We start from the raw sequence: 13,336 nt of genomic DNA on the forward strand, positions 1-13,336 counted from the left end.
TCAGCAATCGCTGCTGGCTACCGCCAAAACTGCCAGCGATGTCTACAGGCTGTTGCTGACACCACATCCCACCCCCAACAGTGCTGACAGTGTCTGTGGAAGCTTACCGCTGCTGCGCTCATGCCGCCACTAGCATTGCCATGCCCCCCCCACCAGCCGCTGGGGGCACACGTCGTTCATGATAACAGCTATCTTGATGCTGGAGAAACTTATATTTGATTTCCTCCACTTGCCATGCATTGAGTGGAGAGGAGAGAAACTTTCTTCCACATCCCTGAGCAAGAATTCATTTTAAGCCAGGGGTGGGTTGGAGGGCCACTTAACGAGTTTTGGTGAGCTGTTGAGGCCTGGGGGTGGGGCAGGAAGATGCAAATTGATCCTATTGGGCCTGCTAGCCACCTCCAGGAGCCTGAGGGAGGAGGGCTATGCCCCCCTCCACTCTGCTCAGCTGCAGCCAGGGCCAAGCCGGCCAGGCCATGCAGCACATGGACTCCTGCCTCATCACATCCATTTCCTCCCCCTGCCTGCCCAGCTTCCTGTTGGCGCTGTGTAGTCCTGACACCATAACTGCCAGCAACTGGGCCCACACAAGATGGGCATGATGCAGCACATGGAGTAGTTGTCCTATCCTCCCACTACCATGAGCCACTACCTCTGTGCCACACTAGGGAAGTCAGGGGTGACTGCCCAAAGCTGAGTCCCCTCTGTACCTGGCACAGACTCACCTCTGCCACCTAGTGGCATCAGCCACTCATCACAGCGGGCAGGATGGCTACTTGGCGTGCTTCATTACACCCTGTCCCATATGGGACCGGCAGCTGTGGTGCCACGACTGTGTAGCTGCAGCACCAACAGGAAGCTGGGAGGGGCAGGGGGCACAGCCCTCCCTCCTCAGGCACCCAGCATAAAATCATAGAAAATTAGGGTTCAGAGGGATTTCAGGAGGTCATCTGCTCAAAGCAGGACCATCCCCAACTACATCATCCCAGCCAAGGTTTTGTCTCGCTGGGTCTTAAAAACCTCCGAGGATGGCGATTCCACCACTTCTCTGGGTAACCTGTTCCAGTGTCTTACTACCCTCCTAGTGAGAGAACTCTTCCTAATATCGAACCTAAACTTCCCTTGCTGCAAATTGAAACCATTGCTCCTTGTTCTGTCATCTGCCACCACTGAGGACGGTCTAGCTCCAGTCCAGCTGGCAGTGGCCAGCAGTATTTTGCCCATCCCTGCCTTAAGCCCTTTCTTACTCGAGCTGGGATTTTGAGATGTTCACTGACCCTGGTTTCATAATACTAAGAATTGCTGAATTTTGGAAAAGTTGCACTGTAAACAGTGGCAAAAAGCCAGTTTTCTTTAAATTATTAATGGTATTTCTCAGATAAATAGGCTGTGGTTTGAGCTGTTTTTCTACCTTCTAAAATTGGTCTCCTAGCTGCAGCTTAGATTTGCTGGCATTGTTGAAGTGTCCTTTTTATTTCCCTAGCCAAAACTAACCATAGATTAATGAAATAGGATTAGCAACGCTGCTAACAGTTGTTTCACTTACCATTCATATTCCTGGTTAAGTAACTAACGTTTTATCCACCTCTTCCTTCTGTTTCCACTACTCTCTTGGTATTTCATTTGTCATTATCATGCATATGTAGGGAAATAACTTTGTATTACTTTTTAATACAACTTATTTTTTTAATCCACACTTTTTTAATAGGAGGCACCTTTTTCTACATGAATAAGATTCTACAATTGGTCAAATACGCTGCAACCTCTTTTGCATCACTGTTAGTGCAACTATTTCAAATGGTTCTGTTGAAGCTGGGTTATGAATTTAAAGGTACCTTTTCAGTTGTTTTTCTGTCTCCACCAAAAGCACTACCACCTCAAGGAAAAGCTCAGTACTCACTGTTCTTTTCTGGCTTTTCACTATTCATCTGTTGTGGCACGGTGTCTTTAGTAAAATGGTTGGTTTCTTTTCTCTGTTTTTGTTTATTTGTTATCTTTGCATCTTGTCTTTTGGAGGTATTAATATCCAGGTTAGTGGTGATAATGGTGTGGTCATTCTGTGTCCCCCTGCCTTCCCTTCCCCCTCCCCCCAGGAAACTTCATGCAGGAATGTTTAAATGGAGAAGGTATTGTATACAAAACAGTGCATGTTAAATTTTATAGTTCTGCAAGTCATAACAGTCAGTATTTTCATGCTTACACTTTTTACCTACCTCCATTCTTGCTTTTCATGGTCCTAAAGCTGTCTTTGGTGTTCTCTACAAACCCATAGGTTAACCCTTTGTGTAGGCCATTCTGGTGTTTGGTCTTGTGGTGAATATTGCTTATCTTATAACCAAAATGTTAAACATAACCTGCCAAGTAACAGCAGAAAGTAACAGCAGTGTTGCTCCTCTGATATATCAAGATCGGCTAAAGGGGATGTTCCACATCCTCTCACTCCTTTGGTAAGGTTTTGGTGTGGTGCTTTCATCCTTTTTATGGTTTGCCAGTATTGGCAAGGTTTATTCTGGTCATCTTTATGTACTCCAGAACCTCCAGTAATACAGAGTAAGTTGTATGACGCTTGACTTGGAAATTAAAGTGATGAGAGGGTATTTAGGATCTGTTGCTGCAGCTTTCTTTGTACAGGGAAAGTAGCAGGATTTGTATTAAATATTTTAGTGTTATTTTTATATTACTTCTGCTCATTTTCTTGTAATCCAAGTTTCACCTGCTGCTTGTGAGGTCTGAACTAGTTCTTCATTGTCCATGGTATGTGTTATGAAAAACTGGATAGACCAGAGGTGTGCAATTTATTTTGGGCAGAGGGCTGCTTACTGAGTTTTGGCAAGCCATCGAGGGCCGCATGACAGGCAGCCAAGGGCAGATTAATGCTAATTTTCTAAATGTTTTAGGGGCCCTGTGGGCCAGATCGAATGGCCTGGCGAGCTGCATCCCGCCCCCGGCCACATTTTGCCCGCTGCTGGGATAGACTAGTTGATCTGATTTGAGATTGTTCTCCTACTTGAGTCTCTCAAATTAGAAATTCAGATCTGATGTTATTGCATTAGATTCCTTGGAAAATGCTATGGGACTTTGCAGTTAAAACAAATGTGAAAGCAACTTCTGTTGACTGGCTGCAATTGATTGTAGGCTATTTCAGTTATTTGGGTGCCACACTAGTGTCCAACAACAGTCAGACAGTTTTTGAGAGAGGGGCCAAATACCCAACCATCTTCTCTAAGAAGACTCAAGCTAAATTATAAAACAAACACAAACTAGCTTTTGTTAAAAGAAGTAAGATAAAATATGCAGGAAAGCTTGAGAGAGGGAGAAAAAAAACCCTCGTGGTTTTTGCTCAGACCTTTGTAGGTAGTCATACAAGTACCATCTTTGAGGTGTCTGGTAGGTGGTGTAATTTCATAAACAGTCGAGACGGGTTAATTTGCTTGCTAATCTAGCTGTTTGGAAAGTTGTAGATTCCCGGAGTGTTAAATTGCTGTGTTCTTTCTGTGTTCTTTCAGCTCACTCAAACTACTGTGGAAGTATGAATGTAAAAGAGTTTCTCAGAGAAGATGGCCATCTTGGTATAAATGGGGAATCTTTGTGTAAGTGTTGCTGGGTTTTTGGTTGTAACCATGTTGGTCCAAGGACATAGGCAGGCAAGGCTCTTTGAGTAGATGTGATATCTTTTATTAGACCAACTGAGTACTTGAAAAAGAGTTCTTAGCAAGCTTTCGGGCACAGTTACCCTTCTTCAGGCATAGAGAGTCTCTGCCGGTCTGAGACTCCAAGGAAACTTCTGTTTCTTGGAATCTCAGAACAGCAGAGACTTCCTATGCCTAAAGAAGGGTGATTGCACCCGAAAGCTTGCTAAGAACTCTTTTCCAACTACTCAGTTGGTCTAATAAAAGATATCACATCTACTCAAAGAGCCTTGCCTGCCTTGTGTGTGGCATTTTATATGCTACCTTTTAGCCTGGGTTGGATGTCATTATGACTTCTAGATGCTACATAGCTGCTCCTTAGCTCTGTGGAAGCTGAATAATTGTTTTGTGTCCAACGTAGACATGATATACAACTGTATGTGTGTAATGAATATATTTCTGTAATGTAACAGAAGCACGTTATATGTATGCCTTCTTAGTTTTACTTGTTACCTTTAGTTTTTGGTTTTAGAAAGTGATATTGTGACCTAACTGGCACACATCTGTCTTGTTAGTAATTTTTGTTGATTAACTTGTCACATTAATTGACTGTTACCACAACCAACAGGTGATGACTGTAAGGGGAAGAAACATCTTGAAACATACACAACAGTCCACATGCAATCCTCAAGGTCTAAAAGGGTAGCAAGGACCATTTGGCACACCTTTTCTTATGCAGGTTGACTTGCACCTTTTTTTCTTTTGCTTTTATTTTCCATCACAACCTCACAAATGTTAATCACTCATACTGCTTTGCATTTTTAGCTTAACTGTAACTATCAACGTAGAATAGACTGACTTAGGCCATACAAGAATAGTTAAATAGCATTGTATTCTTTGTGGTGTTTGTACCATAGGTAAACGGAAGATTCTCTCTGCCAAGCTAGTTCCTAAAAGCCAATTTAATATTATAGCAGTCACACTATAAAAGGAAGGTATGGTGATTATTATACAATATGCATCTTAAAAAGTTAAATTTGTCACTGCAGTTCCGGAAAGTGTTCTGGAAAGCTGACTTTTTAAAGCCAAAGTAGTACAGTGGGATACTAGCATACATAATATTTTATTTGAATAAACTCTTTTACCTCTTACCTTTTCTGTTTTTAGAGAGCCAGTTTTTACAAGAGGTTTGTATAGATGATAAATTGTCCTGTGAAAGGACTTCTGTTACTTGAATGGACATAGACATCAAAAATCTTCAAAACTGTATTTGCTGTCAGCACTGTTCAAGCAGCTGAGACACACAGTTGTGTGACACACACTTCAGTCAGCTACTCGATGTCGCTAAATATTGGGCTGTAATGTCTGTGGCATCCCTTAATCTAAACATTGTGCATCTTTACATGGGGTGAGGGGGGGGCACTTTAATTAGAGCAGCTCTAATTAAAGCACCTGCAGTGTCTTGTGTATTCAGCATCCCACACTTCAAAATGGCAGGGGGGGGGCTTGAAGTAAAGCTCATTTGACAAGCTTTAAAGTGCTCTTGCTGCCATGTTGAAGCCCAGGGACACTCAATACACTTGATGGAGTTGCTGGAGTGTGCTAATTAGCGTGCTCCAGCAGACTCTATTAATCAAGTCTGCTCCAACGCGTTCTAGTTAGAATGTGTCGGAGCAGGCATCAGGCGCGTGTATAGGTGTCCATTATGTCTGAGTGGGATGTATGGCACTCTTCTTTTATTTATATAAACTACTTCCATAACATTTCAGACACTAAAGAATAGCTTCTCTAATGCATTTTTGCAAACACTAGTTCAGGATGTCTGCATGTATGTCATATACTGGTTCGTTTGTTATATACTAGGTTACTTTGTGCTACGAGCATTGCGAACAGTGGGAACAACAGGATGGCTTGTATCTCGGAAGGTGTTAGCACTACTGTGGCTGGCCATTGTTTCTCCAGGTTATTTTCCTAATAATCTGTGTACGTTTTGCATGTTCTGTGCCTTGATTGGCATGCTAGAAATCTACAGTACGTTATTATGTGGCTGATAGATTTGGCTGTTTGTGCTGCACTTCTTATGCTTGCTTTCTGTTTCATACAGTCTAAATGTGTTCAGAACTAAGGTAAACTTGTGTTCACAGACTGAATAGATCATTTTATTAGGCTTCTTCATTTGGGGGGCACTAATGGTTAGACCACGCTCCCAGGGCTTGACATGGGGGGGGGGGGGGGGGAGTGGCCTGAGTACCTGCTTTGCCAGTTACAACTCCCTATTGGTTTGTGAAACTTGCTTAAACTCCCATAGACACAATACCCTTTATCAGAAAAATTAATGCTTAAACGTCTCTTCAAAACGCATGGAGATTTTGAGCTGAAAGGTGTCACTCGTTTGCAAAGGTTTACTTTCTATCCTCATGAAAGTTCTAGTTTTTAACAAACAAGCATTTCATCTTGCTGCATGGCTGTTTGCTGAATATCTGATGATATTGCAATTTTGGCTGTGTTTTGTTCTGGATGGAAATGATTTGCATGAGTTCTTTCTCCTATATCCATCTACCTCAACAGTCTGTTTGCCATACAGAGCATTTTCTACAGCATTTGCATGTGCTTCTGCTTGGTCTCTCTTAGCATATTCTGGAGCAAATGACTTTTTGTTAATCGAATGTCCTTTTTCTGGTAGGTAAGGCAGCTTCTGGAGCTTTCTGGTGGCTTGGAACTGGATGGTATCAACTTGTTACTTTGATTTCTTTGTTCAATGTGTTTCTTCTTACAAGGTTTGTAAACTTCTTTCTTTTAATGATCATAATTTTTAAATAGAATTTAGTATCTTGAGCCAAAAATATTTGAAAATTATTTTTCTCTAATGTAAAACATGTGAATCTGTTTTACAAGATGCATAGCATAAATACAGGAAACTGAGATTTATACTTCATGATTTGGAGTTTCATCTGTACATTAATAACTTCTATTTTGCTAACATTGGTTGATTAACTGGCCATTCTTCTCATTATAAATGTGAGACCGATGTACTAAATTGTAGCAAACTCCACTGCTCACTAGGAAGTAGAAGAAGTTTTAAGAGGTACATCATTTGCTGATTGATCAGAACAGAATTAAGTCTAAAATATTTATAGATGAATTTGAGATTCAGATGAACTTCACAGTAATATCCTGTCTGTTACAATACAATATTAAATATGGTAGACCCATTCTATATTTCCTGTAAAGTTAAATTCTGACACATGTCTTTTCAGATGCCTTCCAAAAATTTATAAGCTGTTACTGTTTCTCATCCCACTGCTGTTGCTCCTGGGTATGTGAATTGTTTAGTTTCTTTTTCAAGTTGGTATGTGCTTATTACAAAGGTATCAAAACAGTATTTTAGATTGACTTGTTTTTTATGAAAGAGATGTAATTTACAGCACAAGAGACTGAATTTTTGTTTGACAAAATTTTTTCCACCGTCAATGTGTTTTCTCCTATGAAAAGAATATCCTTTGTTTTTAAGGAGGTAATTTTACTTCCATTTGCCCTCAAAATCTACAAGACATTCATCCTATTAAGACTTCCTATATGCTACATGGTGATGACTGATTTGAATAGTTCTGATTGCATTGTTACAGACCAGGGCTGTGTGTAGCACGCAGCAGCATGGGGAGAGAAGAGGCAGCAGCACAGTGACAGGGCAAGCAGCAGTTCAGATTGGGGAAGTGGATTGGTGGCATATGGGCAGGGTGCAGGGGTATCTTTTGGAACAGCTGCCAAAAAGGTTGGCCCCTATGGTTATATTTGGGTGATGAGAAAGTAGGGCTGGAAGGGACCTCATAAGGTCCTCTAGTCCACCCCCTGCTCAAGGCAGAATTGTCTCCAACTAGACCATCCCAGCCAAGTGTCTGCCCAACCTGCTCTTGAAAACTTCCAAGGATAAAGTTTCCACAGTTGTTCTAGGCAGTTAGGTACCTTAACCACCCACCTAGTCAAAAAGTTCCTTCTAATTTCCAGTCTAAATTTCCCCTTCTGAAGCTTGAGGCCATTGCCCTTAGTTATATCCCCTATGGCCACAGAGAAAAGCCCATCTCCCTCCTGTCTATAATCGTCCTTTGGGTATTTGAAGAACATTATCAAATCCCTTCAGTCTTCTCTTCTCTAGATTTGAATAACCCTATTCTTTTACCTTTCTTCTTAAGTCTTGCCTCCCAGTTCCTTTAATCTTTTTTTGTCGTGTGCCAAACTCTGTCCAAACTGTCCATGTACTTCTTGAAGTATGAGGCCCAAAACAGGACACAGCACTCCAAGTGAGGCCTCATCTATGTTGAATAGATTGGAAGAATCACTTCCCTTGACCTGCAGGTGACAATCCTCCTGTTAGTACAACCCAGTACGCTGTTGGCTTTCTTGTTGAGGGAAGAAAAAAAAAAAAAGTGTTGGCTGTATTTCCCAGACAGTGCCAATAGTGACTACTTAGAATTAGGGATATTCAGTATTTACCATTTTAATATCCTATTTGCCAAACTTAATGTTTGGGCTGAAATATTCTATTCCAGATTTCTACCTGAGTCTGAATGTTATTAAACAAGTTTAAAAAAAAAAAAAAGTTACTAAAACTTTTCAACCATTCTGAACGGGTGGTTTGGGAAAGCTGACACCCCTCCCCTCCACCCCCTCAATGTTTAATTAAAAATTGTGACTACATGTAACTTTTTTTTTTGCCTTTTCTCTTTTTTGCCTAAGGTTTATGGTACTGGGGGTTGGAAGGCTTCCTTGCGTTACTGCCTGCATTCAATTGGACAAGCATAAGTAAACCACAAAGTGTTGATGAGTCTGTATACATCCTGAAACCAAGGCCTGATTCTTTTCACTCAGTTCGGCCTCCAGAGGTAAACCATATAAAGGGCCTCTGAACTTCAGGCCGCTGGATGTTTTTTTTTCAGTAACTAATCTGTAATCAAAAAGTAAGCAAAGTAAATGCATATTTTAACTTTTTTACTTTCTAGGATTCCATTAACTTTGATTTTAGCCGCATGAAAGAGTTGGAAAAACAGATTGCCTTAATGTCTGACAGATGTCATCATCATGATGAAGAATATGGTAAAGTGATGCTGTTGCTCCAGAAGCTTCAGGATCAGGTTGCCCTGATGAATGACAAAAGTGAAATGTTAACACTAATAAAAAACGTAATGGGCCAACATCTTAAAGAAACTAAATCTGAAGAAACAGCACACTCAATGGTAAAGATATAGTAATTTTTGTGACTCTTTCTGATGCTATTTGATTAGTATACTAAACTATTATTTAAATCATGTCATTTTCTTTGCATCCTGTTCCATACTATGAGTAATAGAGAGCAAATTTTGAGACTAGAAAATAGCTGAAGTGTGAAATAGCTTGTATGTTTGCTTGCTTGCTTCTGAAGTTCTACATCAGCACCACAGTCTAGTAAACTGAACTTAGAAGAGGAGTCTCTGTTGTGGGTTTGTAACCAAAAATGTAACATTTTTATTTGTTACCTTTGCAAGTCCAGCACATCCCCTTGCATTCAGTTAACCCAGCAGAGTTGATGGTGATAGAGACCTCTCTCATACAAACCCTCTGGAAACTGAAGCTAACTTTCAACTCTATCTTAATGTCAGTTTAAGAAATAATAGTGACTGATAGCCCAGCACAGTGATCTGCTCTTCATTTTCTTGAAAGCTGCTTATCTGAAGTCTAAGCGTATAATGAAGGGGCAAGAAACAAGGCAGTTTCCCTGCCTAACTTGCACTATTACAATGTAACTTCTGTAACATAAATGGCTTTGGTAATCCATAATAAGAGGGATGTAGATGTGAGCTGAAGGGCTAGGAAAAGGGGGAGAAATGGAACATACAGTAAGTGAGGTGCTGAGTAGGGGTGCGTGAAGCGGACCCTATTCGATTTGGATTCAGTCCGAATCGGGGACAGTGATTTGATTTGTTGATTTGGATCGCTGTCCTGGATTCAACTAGGCCGAATCCAAATCTGAATATTCAGTACCGATTCAGAGAACCGGCAATTCAGACATAGACACAGGAGTGAGGAGAGGGGGCCCTCCATGTGCCTGGCGGTGAACCTTGAAATGGACTGGAAGTATTTCTGGCCCACTTCCAAGTCTGCCAGGGAGCATGCTGGGGGACCCTGGGTACCCCCTACCCAGACCCAGGAGGCACCCATCACCCAGCTGGGAGGGCATGGGAGGGGTGGTCCCCCAGCGTGCTCCCCTGCGGACCCAAAAGTGGACTGGAAGTGCATCTGGTCCACTTGTGGGACTCTCCATGTGCCCCAACATCGCAGCACTCATGAGCCCCTACTACCTAGAGGTATGTAGAAAAAACAATTAAAGCTGTCTCTATGTCCAAATCTCTCTAAATCGATTTGGAGGGTTCTGATTCAATTCGGAGAGATTAAAGGGCCCTCTGATTCGATTCGGAGATTCAGCCACCGAATCAGGCCAAATCTCCACCGAATCGAATCGGGGACCAAAGCTTTGCACAGCCCTAGTGCTGAGGTGAAACAAGTGCAGTCAGGTGACAGCTGGAAGAAAGTGAAAGGTTTGCTGCTTGAGGATGAAATGCCTAGACTAGACTGCCTTCTGTAAGCATATTTAATACTTTTTCCTCACTAGTGGGGGGGGTCCTATCTGACTGTGAAAGCATATTGTTAATTTTTGGTTGGTAGGGGCAGAATTTATTAATTGTTTACTAGTAACAGACAACTTCTTCTAGCCAGTTTTCTCTCTCCTGATCCCTGCTAACATTAGATGATGATTCTGGCTGGGATTTCCATAAGTGTCCTAGTGCTCCTAAATAACTCCTCGTGTAGACTCTCATTGTACCACTGAGTTGCTAAATCTTACAGGCTGTTTGCAAAATATGTTTAAATAGATTTTATAAAAATATATCTCATCACTGCTTTCTGTAGCAATTATAGAAACATTACAGGAAATTTAGTTTGATAGGCTAATAAAAATCCTGTGTGACATTTCAAACTAGTTAGCTATTTTTTCTTCCAAATAAGTGCTTTTACTAAGCCACGCAGTTCAGTTGGCTGCCCAGTTTGAGTTTTGGTCCTGTCTCCACATCCAACTTGATATTATTGTTGATATTGCCTCTCAAAAATAGTAGGTGGTAAAAATCTCAAGTAGTACAGTTAACATTTATTGCCTGTTTTTTCCAGTGCTGTTTGTCTCAAAGGACTAACTTAGACTATTCATTTGAAAGCAGAACAGCATGGCACTGAAAAACAACTAGACTTAGGTCAGCTAAAGCCTCTTAAAAATCCTTCCTCTTGGTTTTTGTCTCCAAAATCTAGTATGATCATTGCATGAATGAGACCATTTTACTCTGGAGAAATAGCAGCAGCTATTTGACTGACTTTTGTGCTCAGTAAATAAAATACTTTTCCCCCTTCTTGACTTTTTAAGACTGACCTTCTGGCCTTATACCAAGAACACAAATTGAGCATCATGACGTTGGAAGACCATATTGGAAAACTCTCTGCAAAATATGAGGTACTGAAACATTTTCATTTTAAATTATGAATTGGAGTCTTAGCTTGTTTATAAATATTGAAGACAATTACAAAAAAGCTGCTTCACTACATTTCCCTGACATTTGTTTTGCATCACTCCAACAATTAAAATTAAGACTGTGCTTTCCACAATGAGGGGCTGACAAACAAGCTTTTCTGTAGATGCAAAAAATTAAAACTGTATAATGCTGTCAATGTAAAAAAAAAAAACATGTTTAAAAACTTTAAATGACTGATCATAGTCTCGTTAACCTGCTAGGTTTGCTGGGGGAGAAGAGGGAATACTCCCTTGTACTGTGTACTTCAGCCATTCTAGAAAGTGAAATGTGACTAGGCAACCCCATTCTAAATTTTTATTTGACAAAATACAGAGATAAATTATTAAACAGATTTTTGTCATTGAACTTTGTTTTTATGAAAATTCATTTGCCTCCTATTGTAAAGGAAGTGTAGTCCAATACTAATAAATTTCCCTTTAAGTACAAGGTCTGCTTATTGGCACATTCTTGACTTGTGCCAAAATCTGTTGTTGGTTGAGATCTGTGTGCCTGATTCTTTGTTTTACTGTGCTATATTATTAAGAGTTGTGAGATTTCACTCTGGCTTCTTCCATGATCAGGAGTTGTTGCCAAGTGTAGAGCTTGGCGTGAACTTAGTTGCTCCTTGACAACTGGGGAAGCAGATGACTCTGGAGGTTTCTCATGTGACATGCATTTTGCTCCAAGGTCAAAAGTAATAAAGGACATTTACATGGAACTACTGCTTCTTGATTTAAGTTACGAGGTATCATTACAGAGTGGCATCTTCCTTCCCTTGTACTCCCTCCCCTCCCCCCCCCCAAAAAAAACCCAAAACCCAACAACAAAAAGATGACTCTCAAGATCCTGTTAAGTAGAGACCCATACTTTAGAACCTGTATCTGCAGAGTAGATAATGTCATGAAGCTGGGCACTTGTGCATTTTAACAAAGCCCTACTGAGCTGCATTTGCCATGTGGTTAACTTCATCTAAAATCCCTGTTAAGCATTTCCCCTGTGATCAGTAGTAAGCCAGGGCATGTTTCTGTTTAAGCAAAAACACAACAATTTTGAAATCTAAAACTAAATGCTTTAGGCATGTCATTGTGTATGGAGCTGCCCACGCACATTCTTCTCATGTGGCAGTATTATCCTCAATTACAATAATTCCAAGTAAACGATACACAAGTTGAAACCAAATATTTTTTCATATCTTTTCAGGGCATCCAGAAGGATCTTGAACTAAGCAAAACAAGAACAGTGAGGTAAGACTATTGTGCATGTCTACTATGTTGCATTTTGAATCCTGGCACTGATGGGTGATGGTAGGAGTCATTCACTGGACTGCAATGGTAACTGTTCTTTTCCAGTGCATTGTGAATATCAGTTCAGTAGCTTGTAAAGTTTTGCCCAAGTGTTCATCAGCCTAAGTGTTATCCTTTTATTATAATAGGCTTTGGCAGATAAGCTAGATATTAGTACAAGAGGTCTGTATTGGAATATTCAACAGTCCCAGCGTTCCCTCTAAGCTGCACGGCCGCTCAGGCACACCTGGCAGCACGGCATGAGTGCACCTGCACGACTGCACAGCTTAGAGGGAATGCTGAACAGTTGTATAGCCTATTCCCCATATCTGTCCGATTTTACCTTATTTCTTTAAGGAGTGTGATTGAAGAAAGTATTGTTTCACTTAAACTCCTAAAAGCATGAGGATTTTTGACACTTCCTCAAAACAGTCTTTGAAGGTTAGGTACTATACTTTTAGCAGCTCAGAAAACTGCACTAAGAAGTTCTCATTCCAAGGGTTTCGTGTTGGGTCAGCTTGTATCTTCATCTAAATCTGGTTTTCAACTACGTTAATTTCTGCTCTGGAAATATGAATTACAAAAGGAAAAGAGTTTTGCCTCATGGTGGGGGAATATTTTTTGGGGGTGTGGGGATTGTGTGGTGTAAACAAGGTATACCTATTTCTATTTTTAAAAAATCGGCTATGGAATAGCTTTTAAATGCTATGATGGATCTTTTTTTCCCTTCATATATAGTTCACATAAGCTCATGTTTGTTGCACATGAATTGAAAACTGAATCTGAGAGCAATTAAATCATTTAAAGTACTGTACACACAGCTAAAAGTTCTGGGGAA

At 40.7% G+C, this 13,336-nt stretch overlaps 1 protein-coding gene across 15 annotated transcripts in view; it reads left to right on the forward strand.

Annotated features, from left to right (window-relative positions):
* Nucleotides 1-13,336, forward strand: part of SUN1 (Sad1 and UNC84 domain containing 1) — a 47,612-nt gene that overhangs the window by 22,434 nt on the left and 11,842 nt on the right. For 4 of the 15 annotated variants that reach the window (XM_019494691.2, XM_019494684.2, XM_019494686.2 and 1 more), the window contains 10 exons: nucleotides 1,709-1,831; nucleotides 3,507-3,590; nucleotides 4,258-4,368; nucleotides 5,493-5,612; nucleotides 6,313-6,406; nucleotides 6,887-6,945; nucleotides 8,364-8,509; nucleotides 8,627-8,860; nucleotides 11,071-11,157; nucleotides 12,416-12,459. In XM_019494691.2, coding sequence (XP_019350236.1) covers nucleotides 1,709-1,831; nucleotides 3,507-3,590; nucleotides 4,258-4,368; nucleotides 5,493-5,612; nucleotides 6,313-6,406; nucleotides 6,887-6,945; nucleotides 8,364-8,509; nucleotides 8,627-8,860; nucleotides 11,071-11,157; nucleotides 12,416-12,459 — 1,102 coding nt within the window. The remainder of the gene's footprint in view (nucleotides 1-1,708; nucleotides 1,832-3,506; nucleotides 3,591-4,257; nucleotides 4,369-5,492; nucleotides 5,613-6,312; nucleotides 6,407-6,886; nucleotides 6,946-8,363; nucleotides 8,510-8,626; nucleotides 8,861-11,070; nucleotides 11,158-12,415; nucleotides 12,460-13,336) is intronic. The other 11 variants (XM_019494685.2, XM_006272352.4, XM_059716303.1 and 8 more) reach the window with 8 other exon arrangements.

Source organism: Alligator mississippiensis, chromosome 13 (assembly GCF_030867095.1).
Source record: "Alligator mississippiensis isolate rAllMis1 chromosome 13, rAllMis1, whole genome shotgun sequence".
In the NCBI taxonomy this organism is placed as follows: Eukaryota; Metazoa; Chordata; order Crocodylia; family Alligatoridae; genus Alligator; species Alligator mississippiensis.